Consider the following 12,331-nt stretch of genomic DNA (forward strand, 5'->3'; position numbering starts at 1 on the left):
CATAGTCAAACATTATTTGTCCTTGTGGGCTATTTTTATTTGAAATATGGTTTAGTGGGTTATTCTAATTTTGGATATGGTTTTCTGGGTGGTTCCCAAAAAAGCCTATATACATAGTTGTTTTAATTCGAAATTGGGGCAACCATTGGTTGTTGTACAAGTAATTGGGATGAGATCCCAATTTTCCAATTTTTTTCCCCGCCTCAAGTCTATTCTGAATTTTAATTACAGATTTAATATAAAAATACGGGTTGACGTCAGCAATATAAATTTATATTTACATATGAAAATTTAAATTTATACAAGACAATTATGTAAATATAATTTTATAGACTTCTTAAATTGCGAAAAATATTATGTAAAACTAAATTTCCACATGTAAATGTAAATTGTCATATGTAAAATACTGTGTAAATTTACATTACATTTTCGTATGAAAATTTAAATTTACATAGGATACAGAAAACCGTGTCATTTTATATTGACATATGATGACGTTAGCCCGGTTTGTCATTGAGTTGAAATTATTAATGAAGATTTGTCATAAAATTGAAATTATTAGTGAAGATTGCTTACTTAGCCCGGTTTTTCTTAATTCTGTAATTAAAATTTTAGGGTGGACTTGGTGTGAAACTATTACTGGGTTTTGTCCTTGGGCGTAATCCTTGGTTATATACATAGCCACAAAAGTCTACAAAGTCACCATGGTGGCATGGTCTATGAAATGTGTGTTTACTTGATTTTATTTTTTATTCTGACCGGCGCAACTTATAAATTTGTCACAGCGGGCGTCCACACAGACTTGTGTAGCTTGTTAAAGTGAAAGGAGTCACCAGTCATAACCAAAAGTACCAAACGCTTTGAGAATCGTAGAACTCAATTAGACCTTAGAGTTCATGAGCCATGATTTTATTAGTTATTGGACCTTATAGTTCTTTAACCATGATCTCTATTAGTAAAATACACCATAATTAACCTGGCCTTTTAAATTAGACCAGCCTTTTTTCTACCACCTAATACCCCTGATTAAATAAAAAGAAATATTATTCAATGTCTTAAAAAAGGACTATTTTGTCATTTAATTTTTGATTTCTATTTATACCCTTCAATCACAACACAAAGACAAAGGAGTTTTATGTAAATCCAGGGTAAAAACCCAAATCCACGCCTATATTGACATGTACGCGGTGTTATCTTGCCATTAATATCCACTTAAATACCATTAATACCCACTTAACTACCATTAATACTGAGTTCTTTCAACTTCCCCTTCTTTCTTCATGAACTCTTTCCAGCCTCTCATTCTCTCTCTTAAAAAAGATCAAAGCCAAAAAAAAAATCGGAGATCCCCTCTCTACTCCACTGCTGATTATTTGTAATCGAAAAGAAAGACAGAGGAGCTTTCTCCTTATTGTAGTAAAAACAATTCGATTTTAGTTAAGCTTGATGAACATGTATTACTTTGTGTGTATAGATCTTGCATTTTAAAACTATTAAGAATCTAACTGATCAATTTAGACTTCTGAGGTTTTGAGTTTATTTTTTATTTGTGATTGCAGCATGGTGTTGGGCATGTGGGTGACCATTTTCATTGTCGTCGTAGTGAAAGAGATGAAACAAAGGATCATTTCCAAAGCCCTCATTCAGTCCCTGGCCCAAAGAATGGAATGTTGTATAAGGTACATCATCTATTTCCTTGGTTTAATGAAGTGGCTAGGTTTGGTTTGTGGTGGGTTAATAAGGAATGAAAAAAAAGGGTGCTTCATGGTTTGCCTTTGTGAAAGAAATACAGGGACGTCCAACCTTTCGGTTGTTCCACTTAGGATATCTTCTGTCCTTGGATTCCCAATTAGAGCGCACATACATTTTTATTCGTTGCATACTATTGATTGGCAGAGAAATGTTTTCAATAGCTGTAAATGTACAATTGTTATTCAAGCTTCTTGGGATGAAACTACTACTCTCATTCTATTGCAAACTATATTTTTGTGTTCCAAAGCAAAAGCATTTAATCATAGATTCTGGAGTGAAGTTGGCATCGGTTGTGAAGGTGATGGCCGGGTCGAACACGATCAAGTGGTCAGGTGACTCAGGTGAGAGTGAAGTTTATGGATTATCAGAACCGTCTCATCATGAGGAATGTCAAGGGACCAGTCAGAGAGGGGGATATCCTTACCCTGCTCGAGTCTGAAAGGGAAGCAAGGAGATTGCGTTGATGGGTTTCTGTCCTTTTTGTTCTCAACGGACCAGTTACTCTTATATTTCCCTTCTTCAAGTTTGTTGTCTTTACCAGTGTTCTTATGTTGAATCTGGATTTAGATTTTTGTTATGGATTTAAATTTTAGGTATGGATTAGACTTGGTTGTGTTTTGGATTATGATTTTTGAGAAGTTATATGTATGGGTTTGCTATCTTAAAAAAAAAAGAACTTCGAATTGATTACTTAACACGTCCATTTTTTTTTATAGGTGTATTGAGTTTGATTGTTTCTTCCCAAGAGCAGCAATAAATTTCTGGGTATGCATATTCATCTTCCCTCTCTCTACCTTTGTTCAAAACATTCTTATTGATTTACACTCTGTCAGTATTGGTGTTTTCTTTTTCAGAAAAATCTCTTATATCCGTTGTTTATGCATTAATTAGATATCAAAACTTTAGCAATCATTTTAAACATCTCTAATGTCTCACAACAATCATCTGTTGTCGTTGAATTGAGCGTATGAGTTTTAATCATTTTATTCGCTCCATTAATATGATTTTTTTAATGGTATTATGCTAATGCGTTATGGGTTTGGTTCAATTACGAGTTTTGGTTACTTGAACTTCAGTTATTCTTATATTGTGTTCAGGAATCAACCACAGTGTTCAGTTAGATTAGAATTTAATTGGGCCTTAATGGGCAAAAAGCCAAAAACCTTCGAAACCTTTGGGGTTCTCTATTGTTTTCTCACCCTCCACCTCTCTCTCAGTTCTCAAATCTCAACTTGATTCTCTGGTTTCTCTGAATCTCTTCACGGCCTTCAAAACCCCTCTGATTGAACTAATTGAAGACTACGCCAAAATCACATCAGGTTCCCTTACCCCCCTCTAACTTTTTTGCTTCTTAATTTGTTTTGTTTGAGTTTTCTACCCTGATATTAACTGCTGAAACCTCTGGGGATATTATTGTTGTGTGATGCTGAACTTCTTATCTCTATTTTGCAGGTGAGGATGGTGGTTTGTTACTTTCTCTGCCATAATGTTCTTTCTTTACTTTTTTATTTGCTTTGTGCACTCAGGAATTACCGACCTCTGCGCTATATATCCTTGCTAATCTTATATCACAAATATCATTTTTTTTTAATGCTCTACTCCATTTCAATCTTCCTTTGGAGTAAAATTTTTACGACCTACTGAATCCTTAGTAGAAGCTAATAGAAAATCCTTAGTAGAAGCTAATGGATCAACGGTTCTATTAGTTTCCCAGGTACATAGGGTAATATGTGGTCATGTACTCATGTGGAATACATCTAGCTGGTTGGTCAACTCTCAATTTCATTAGTGTGTTAGAGCAATGCCATGGCGACCTTTCTTTCTACAACTGGTTTTTCTTATAATATAAGTCGCAATAGATTTTAACTTCATACAACACAGTGGTGAACTGTAGCTACTTTTATTGATTGAAAAAAAAAATGTTATGCTTCTACAGATTTATTTGTATGTAATATTGCAACACATTCATTTTATAGAAGGAGGAAGAAGGGTTTGAGCACCAGGAAGTTACAATGCCATCTGTGCCTGCTCCGGAAAGGGTAATGGATTTGCATTACTTTTGTATAATATAGTAATATAGTATTTCCTTGGATTGATGTTCTGGTGGTTGACTTCCAGCAACTTATTGCAGCTTCTATCAATGGAAGAGCTGCAGGAAAAACGCCTTACTGTATTGACTATCAGTATGAAACTTGGATGTCTATTGATATTATGTGCTTATAATTTAAATAATGCCTGTGACTCAATCACATAATGTTAGAAATTACATATTTGAATGGTCACATTCATTGCTGACCAATGTAGTCGTATGTTCATATCTGATCCAACTAAACCAGGAAAGGGGCGCGTCCTAGCTCATGCTTCCATAGTTAGGTTAATGTTTCTTAGAAAGGGCAAAGGCGAACAACGTGACGCAAGGTGTTCGACTCTCCAAATCTACCCGAGTCCGAAGCTATATCCTCAGACTTGATTTATTCATCCTAAAATTTATAAGCTTACCATCATGACTAGACCAATAGGAACACCAAATTTAACTATTAATTGAAATCATTGTTCTTAGAGGTGGTGGCCTTGGTGCTCCTGTTTGATGATCTAACTATGCTAATCAAGAGTTATATTACATATTTATCTTTAATGACTTTCCCATACTAACTCCCAACCCTCTAATTGTATCAATATACTATTTTTTTAGCTTGCATGACTGAAACAGGGCAGGGTTATAGCTATAAACTCTTATGCGATGTTTTTTTCTTTACTAGAAGCATGTCTTTCAGATAGCTGCAGGAGGCATTATGGATGGAAAGGACTGAAAGTAGGAGATTCATCTTCTTATATGCAGATAGAGCAAAGAAATATGGGAATCCCACTTTCCCATTTGTGTTCGATTGCTTTCGAGAATGAAACTAAGTGCCAAGATATTATGCTTCTATGTCTATTGTCTATTCATGGATGGAGACACTTTACATACACGTAATCGTTTCCTTGCAACAGTCAATTCGTGTAGCAGAGAAGATAACACAAAAAGTCGAAGGACAGTTGTCAAACTCACAGAAGGAATTTCTTCTGCATCAACAGGTATGCCGTTTTGCATACTTATTAGCTATTTCCATTTTCTTCAATTAGCAGGCATTTCATACGCATGGTTAATATGAGATTTGTAGTATCCTGGAGAGGGGGAAAAAGTATTTGTAGGATCATGTTGCTCTATGGTTAATATTGTAGGGTTTAGGGTTTGAGGTTCTTGCTTGTAGACTTAGATTCTCGGGAAGCATGCCATGTATAGATACATCTGATCAACTGCTGTCACGTCCTTTATTTGTGTCATTGTTGTTTCTGTATTCTGTATTCTGGAAGCATGTCACGATCAATAGATGTGCTAATAGTTTTTGTATTATGTCTCTGTTGCTTGCATAGGTCGAGCCATGTAGGCTTCTAGGAATGACATTGGACATCAATAAATCATCACATAAAAAACTGTCTTAAGTGGTTGCAATCTAAATCTTCTGCAGGACTAGTGTGTTTCCTATTTCTTCCTTTCAGCTTCTTTTGTTGCACATAAACCTAGATCTAGATCTAAAACTTTGTAACTAATTGAATAAAACTATGGCTTAAGGCTAAACTAAGGCATAAGGCAATTGTGAGAATTCTCTACAACTCCTTTTATGGTGAACAAGGAGAGGAAGTTACATGTGGGTCGAAATCCATATAAGGTGGTAATATTTACATGACAGGTGAACCTATGTACTTTATGTAGTTAGAGGGTCAATGGTTAATAAGGATTGGTGGATGGTAGCAAGCTTATCCGCCTAAATTCTGTATTATTTCATTTGTTGTGTTTGCTCTAATTTGTTTCAAAAAAGTCTGGAAGCGTGCTTGATTTAAGGCTTAATACGCCGTTTGCATAATAATGAGAGACCATGCAGCGATGTTCCTTTTGGTCATGAAGTTTGGCAACATTCCAAGCTGGTCGTTATCTTTTAATTAAGTAATTGCTTCTTATATATCTTAGAAAATGTAGGATACCTCTGATATGACTTGGGAATTACTGTGCATCTTTCGACATGGAAAAATTGGGCATTTCCCATAAACACCCTTTTTAGTTTAAAAATGGTGTGTTTAGCAAGGATATATCTTCATTCGAAGTGTCCATACAACAGAGCTTTTACCTTGATTATGTGTTGCAGATTTCAGCAAAGGAAGATAAATATAAGAAGGAGGTCATATTGTTAGCTGTCAAACACACTCACCCAGACTACACATCCTTCAGACCAGAGAAGCGGCAAAAAGAGATTGTCGATAATAGCAATGACCAGACGGCCGATGAAGGTGAGCAGCATAAAATGCAGCTTGAGTTAAGATTGAAACTTTGAATACTAGGTTTGTAAAAGTGGAATTTCTTCCTGTTTTTAGAAAGTGTAACCATGCCATGCCAATTGACAATCATATTATGAGCTAGATTTTCTTTTTGTGGTGAACATATGAATTAAGCTTGGAGAATGATGTTTCTCTAACAAAACCCACCATCTTCCCTTCCAGAAATGTGTGCTGATTTGTTACTTCCCTTTCTATATGGTAATTGTATCAGGCCAATGGACTAAGGCCTGTTATTGATCTACAGAAACAATGAGCCTGAAAATTTAAAAAACCTATTGCAAAAAAAAAGGGCACAGAATGAACAGACTTAAAAAGGTCTTAAACTAACAGCCCCCGCTTAACAATATTTGGCTTTCAATGTTTCGAGTTCTATGTATTTTAGCATTGGCAGGATGCCCATATTAATTCTTGCTGACTCGTGTCTGTACTCTGCACTTGATAAGTTAAAATCTTAAAACTATACCAAGTTAACAACATGATTATAATCATCTCCTGATTCTGATATCATTTGCAGGCACAAACTTAACCACAAAAAGAATAAGGTTGATGACTACCCTATAAGGAAACCAATGTCATATTCAACCCAATTGCTCTCATCTCATCCTTCCAACACACTAATTAATGAGGAACTTAGGTGTACTTCGTTCATCCTAGCCTTCGGTCACGGCTACTTCTTGCAACACTTGGTCGGTTTTTCTTGAGTGGAGGGTGAGTTCTTACTTTTTCCATACTGCACCAAATTAGAGAGTTGGACTTGGATTTTAATATTTTATATACAATACTTGTATGAAATTTGTTATCTTTTTTTGTGCAGTGTGTACTGGAAGATAAAGTATATTAGCCGCCTGCAATACCTGTGGGAAGATATCAAGAAAGGAGAAGTAGAGATTCCTGAATTTGTGAAAACTCATGATGATGTTCTTGAGCATAGGCCCTTGACAGATTATGGGATAGAACCAGATCCTCTCCATCTGTCTGAGCTTCCATCAATGGGTTCCTCATATGGGAGGTATGATGAGAGATGGCCAACTCGATCGTTTACAACCTAAATGCGTATGGTTTGAAACTCTACTAGCAACTTGTACAGCGTAAAGATGACTTAATTTGAGTATGCCAACTAGAGTATGTCAATCTAAAGATGACTGATGTGGTCATATCTGTGTTGTGGACTATGATTATTACACAATCTGCTGTTTATGTACCTGTTATCTCTCTGTCAACTAAATCTTGATCATCTTTCATGTGTATGCACTTCTTTTAAATGCGGTGTAGCCCATAACTGTTCTATCTTTATTCTGAAACAACGTTCCAGTTTGAAGTATCTTAATTTCATTGCAGTCTATACGGTGTAATTTCGTAGTATATTGAATTTGTTTAGTTCAGAGATCGCCTAAAGGCAATTGAAGAATTGACTCTTTAGTTTAGAGATCACCTAAAGGTGTATGGGCGTAATGAATCTATTTCTGACCCGAATGAAAGAGAACACTGCTGCATTCGGGCTTTGCAAAATACTCAGGTCAGAATTTTCAGAAAGTGCACTGATTGGGAAAAAGGAAGAAGGAAGAATTTCCTTCTAAAGAACCATGTTTCGAAAATGATAAAAATTATTTTTCTTTTTAAGCAAACCATATTATTAACAACACAGGTAGTCCAAGTTTCACTGGAGGCACAATAGAAAATGTTTCATGTGTGCATCATAGAATGCGCCACAAGAAACACAAATGTCTCAAAGTCGAAAGTATAATTTGCAAGATACCTACTACAAAGCTCAGTACTTCACAAATTACTAGACCAAATTATGGGAAATCAGTTCTTCAATCATGTGTTCTATCTGCATTTTATTTGCTATGACTACTTTGTTTTTGTAGATGATACGTGAAGGATATCAACATACCAATGATCAAGTCCGACCAAAACCAACTGCCAGTTTCGCCTCTAATACTCAATCCAATGCTTCTGCCGTCCCTTCAAGTGGCATGACAGCTGAGATGCAGCAATACCCAAAAACTAATACGGTCAACCCTTTTTTCTCTTACCATGTATATCACCATTTTCTTTAATTTGCTGCAATGTATTTGAGATACACAAATAAATTTCAAAATTTTCATTGCCTACGTTCTACAGCACATGTCATCATGGCAACCGACATTATGAAATACCATAGCCAATGTCTTCGGTTAAATAGAAGCAATTACTCAAGACTACCTCTCCAGTTCATGCTCATCGAGCGTGCCCAATTTGCCTAAGGGTTGGATACTGATTTCAGTGAATAGCGTTACATACATGTTTTTGATGTAGTAACTTTTTATCTCTGTCGTTTGCAACGTGTACTTGCTAGGATGAGAGGCTCAAAGTACATGTTATTTAGAGTTATACTTAAAAGTTTATTGCTTAGGTATGTCTGGAAATCAAATAGGAATGGAATTCCATTCAATTCAAAATTAAAACGGCTGCCAGTGTGTCCGCTCAGACATAATGTCAATTGTAAGTGTGCTCACCCAAATTATGTTTACACTTTTCAACAAATTTTGTTTAATATCGCGTGCATACGTGCATCTTGCTAGTTTTATTAATTATTGTCGAGAGAGAGAGAGAGATGATTGCTTTATTAATCTTTATTTTGGGAGCTGGAGCAGATAATGCTGTTGGAAAGTGTTGCCAATTCACTCAGATAATGTAAACGATGAGTCCATTGCATGCACCTCCTTGGGGTAAATTAATATCCTCAAAATTGGTACCAAGCCTGTTATATATAAAGGGGAATTGGGTGCCTACCTCATCAGTTAACCAGTACAATATGGAGAAATTTGAATCGAAATATAAGATGGTAACACTTGAGAAGTATGGCACTGATCTCACTAGACTAGCCCAAGAGGTATGTCATCCTGCAAGCTTTGCTTAAGATGCGTATGTGTATGAAAGCCAGTGTCACAGTCGTCAAGGGAATTATTTTCATGTTGTATGCACATCGGTTATCAATAATCACTGTAAATGTAACTGTACAGCGAACGCTGGTGCATATGAAAATACTTTATAGTGATTACATTGACTGCTGTAACAATGGCACGTACCACTTCAATTTGGATCTTGAGACGCCTTTGCATATTTGCAGTGCATTTATCTACATGATTTACATTCAGACTAGGCCACTAAGGGCGATTCTATATATCTACGAATCAAGAAATTAGGACCTTATTGATTGTTAGTTGTTACGTGTATACGCCTTTGTTTACACAACGATACATCATTTATTTCATTTGGCCCTTTTTTCCCAGTAAAATTATTTCGTATGGCAATATTAGTACATGTATCTATTGACTCCGTTGTACATTTTTTTGTTCAGGGTAAACTGGATCCAACAATTGGACGGCAAGAACAAATTCAGCGTGTTATGCAAATTTTGTGTAAGCGCAGAAAGAACCACCCCTGCCTCATAGGAGAACCTGGTGTTGGAAAGACTCAAATTGCGGAAGGCCTTGCCTTGCGGATTGTAAAAAATGCTGACATCCCAGAAAAATTTCGGGAGAATAAGGTCAGTGTATAGTATAACTTCTTTTCTACTAAATCAAGAATACTAATCCCATATCACCATATGCCACATGAAGGACCTATCAATCATTCCATTCTTTCACAAAGAATATTTTATGATATTGTTCTGCATTTACTCAAAAAACATGCTGATAAGGTGATCAAGCTTTCCACCTTAAAAACTTTGGCTAAAGAGATTATTTTATGATTGAAGTTCAATAGTTATTATTCTAATATCTACTGCATTTCAGGTTTTTTCTATAGATATGGGACGTCTCCTTGCGGGTACAAGTTATCGTGGAGACTTTGAGGAAAGGCTAAATGGAGTTGTGGATGAAGTACGAGAAAGCAATGGTGCTATAATCCTATTCATAGACGAGGTTCACACGTTAATTGGAGCAGGGGGATATAATGCAAGCAGTGCAGCAAATATATTGAAACCAGCTCTCGCTAGAAGTGAATTTAAGGTAGATTTTACTGCACCAAATAGCTGCAAACCATCGCTTCTATTAAGTTCTAAAACTTTATTAAGGCAAATGGATTCCTGTCAATAGTTTTACCAGTATAATTGATTCTATTAAGATCTGTAATTCAGTGTCTCACCATTCTTGCTTGCATACTTTATTCTTTAATCCTTGCTAGTATCTGCCTTACGCCCTTGCATGGGAGTTCTCTTTACAGTGCATTGGTGCAACAACAAATGATGAATACAAGAAGTACATCGAGAAAGACAAAGCTTTGGAGAGGCGATTCCAGACCGTGAATGTTCCTGAGCCATCTGTCGATGAAGCAATACAAATACTTCAAGGTCTAATCACACACTACGAGGCTCATCATAGTGTGCGATATGCAGAGGATGCTATATCTGCTGCAGTTAAACTTTCACACCGGTACATCAGGTAAACAAATGTCTGTTCAGCTCTGAAGTACGACAAAATTTATGCTTACATGCATAAATATATAGTTGTCAGTTTTGTCCTGTAACATTTGTTTAGATGGGTGAACACACATTAGTCCACATCATTTAGGGTCTGGTTTGCCATTTTAACTAATGGTTTTTTCAACACACAGAGACCGTTTCCTTCCTGATAAAGCAATAGATTTAATCGATGAAGCGGGTTCTTTTGTAAGTCTTCGTCTAAAGAATAAATTGTATCCAATTCCAGTTGTGACAGAGCTAAATATACAATGCATTGTATCGTCTATGACTGGAATCCCTGTGGAGAAAGTCTCCAGCAAGGATTCGGAACGCCTCCTTAAGTTGGAAGACATCATGCACCTAAATGTAGTAGGACAGACAGAAGCGGTCAATGCTATTGCTCGTGCCATTCGTCGCAGTCGTGTGGGGATCAGGGACCCAAGTCATCCCATAGGTACTTTCTTATTCACTGGTCCAACAGGTGTGGGAAAGACTGAATTAGCAAATGTTTTAGCAGCTGAATATTTTGGCTCAAAAGAAGCAATGATCAGACTTGACATGAGTGAGTTCTACGGTAGGCACACAGTCTCCAAGCTGGTGGGATCACCACCTGGATATATTGGCCACGACGAGGGGGGGCAGCTGACTGAATTTGTTCGTCGCCAACCCCACACTCTTATCCTTCTAGATGAGGTCGAAAAGGCCCACTCTGATGTCTTGAGCATTCTGCTTCAGATTATGGATGCAGGAAGGTTGACTGATGGCAAGGGCAGGACTGTAGATTTCAGTAATGCCATAGTTATAATGACATCCAATATTGGTAGTGGTGTGAGAGGACGATACCAAAATAGTTTCACTAATGTTAATGCTGGCGTGACTGAGGAGCTGAAGAAGATTTTCAAGGCCGAGTTCCTGAATAGGTTGGATGAAGTGATCATCTTCCATCAGCTTACTGGGTCCGAGGTTACATTGATTGTGGACAGAATGCTAAAAGAAGTTTCTCAAAGGCTAGCGGAAAAGAACATAAAGCTTCAGTTTACTAAATGTTTCAAGGATAAGGTGGCTAAAGAAGGTTATAGCCCGAGCTATGGAGCAAGGGCACTGAGAAGAACAATAGTGAGGCTTCTCGAGGATACCCTGGCACATAAGATGCTAATTGGAGATATTAATGAGGGAGATTCAGTACTGGCTGACATTGATTCCGATGGTGATGTAACAGCATACACTAACTCCTATGATTGTGTTCCGAAAAAAAAAAAACTCCTCTGCCGGTAGTAAAAAGTGAGAAGCTAATATCTCAGATATTGTACGTTTGAACCTTCAAGTCATTTCGTGTGTTAGTTTTTTCTTCTTTGTTCCCATGTAGGCGGTAGTTTTGCTAGATGGTGCAAATGAACATTGTTTTTGCGGTTTTTCACTGTGACTGGGCTAAATTAGAGCAAACTCTGGATTCCTCACCAACAAGGCATTTCCCTATTGAAACTTTTCCAAGTGATACTGCATATTGACATCCTTGCAGTACTTAGCAGTTTAACTTTCACTTGTTTTGAATAATATTCCTGTATTTTAAATATGCATGGCAGGTTTCTAAAGAGACTTAGCTTCTGTGGAAACCTGTATGGCTGCATCCATTTATTACATATTTCACATTCTTCATTAGTGTATTGAAATTATAGGGAGTTCATTAGTCTACTGAACCAATTAAATTTGGAAGAACAACATCTAGGAACCATCAATATAAATTTACTTTTCTGGAGC

General features: G+C 36.7%; 2 protein-coding genes and 1 pseudogene across 15 annotated transcripts; all 3 read left to right on the plus strand.

Annotated features, from left to right (window-relative positions):
* Nucleotides 1–1,225: 1,225 nt before the first annotated feature.
* LOC147515509 (uncharacterized) lies at nt 1,226–7,080 on the plus strand. Of its 14 annotated transcripts, XM_086588052.1 has the most exons (10): nt 1,226–1,454; nt 1,560–1,679; nt 2,469–2,517; nt 3,729–3,791; nt 3,884–3,935; nt 4,512–4,827; nt 5,167–5,266; nt 5,937–6,078; nt 6,641–6,834; nt 6,941–7,080. In XM_086588052.1, exons 1-6 carry the CDS (start codon nt 1,447–1,449, stop codon nt 4,724–4,726), a joined length of 507 nt encoding a protein of 168 aa, XP_086444178.1. In that variant the 5' UTR covers nt 1,226–1,446; the 3' UTR covers nt 4,727–4,827; nt 5,167–5,266; nt 5,937–6,078; nt 6,641–6,834; nt 6,941–7,080. The 14 variants fall into 14 exon arrangements, 13 of the variants coding, with proteins under 13 accessions (XP_086444178.1, XP_086444225.1, XP_086444241.1 ...); XM_086588099.1 differs by lacking the exon at nt 5,167–5,266 and having other exon boundaries at nt 4,089–4,827; XM_086588115.1 differs by lacking the exon at nt 5,167–5,266 and having other exon boundaries at nt 4,592–4,827.
* Nucleotides 1,679–2,360, plus strand: LOC147515510 (uncharacterized; annotated as a pseudogene).
* A 1,687-nt stretch (nt 7,081–8,767) lies between the features above and the next one.
* Nucleotides 8,768–11,985, plus strand: LOC147515511 (ATP-dependent Clp protease ATP-binding subunit ClpA homolog CD4A, chloroplastic-like). The gene is made up of 5 exons (XM_086588027.1): nt 8,768–9,001; nt 9,470–9,658; nt 9,906–10,121; nt 10,336–10,553; nt 10,726–11,985. The coding sequence occupies exons 1-5, from the start codon at nt 8,810–8,812 to the stop codon at nt 11,846–11,848; spliced, it is 1,938 nt and encodes a 645-aa protein (XP_086444153.1). The 5' UTR covers nt 8,768–8,809; the 3' UTR covers nt 11,849–11,985.
* Nucleotides 11,986–12,331: the final 346 nt, after the last annotated feature.

The sequence above is a fragment of the Coptis chinensis genome, chromosome 2, assembly GCF_015680905.1.
Source record: "Coptis chinensis isolate HL-2020 chromosome 2, ASM1568090v1, whole genome shotgun sequence".
Classification (NCBI taxonomy): domain Eukaryota; kingdom Viridiplantae; phylum Streptophyta; class Magnoliopsida; order Ranunculales; family Ranunculaceae; genus Coptis; species Coptis chinensis.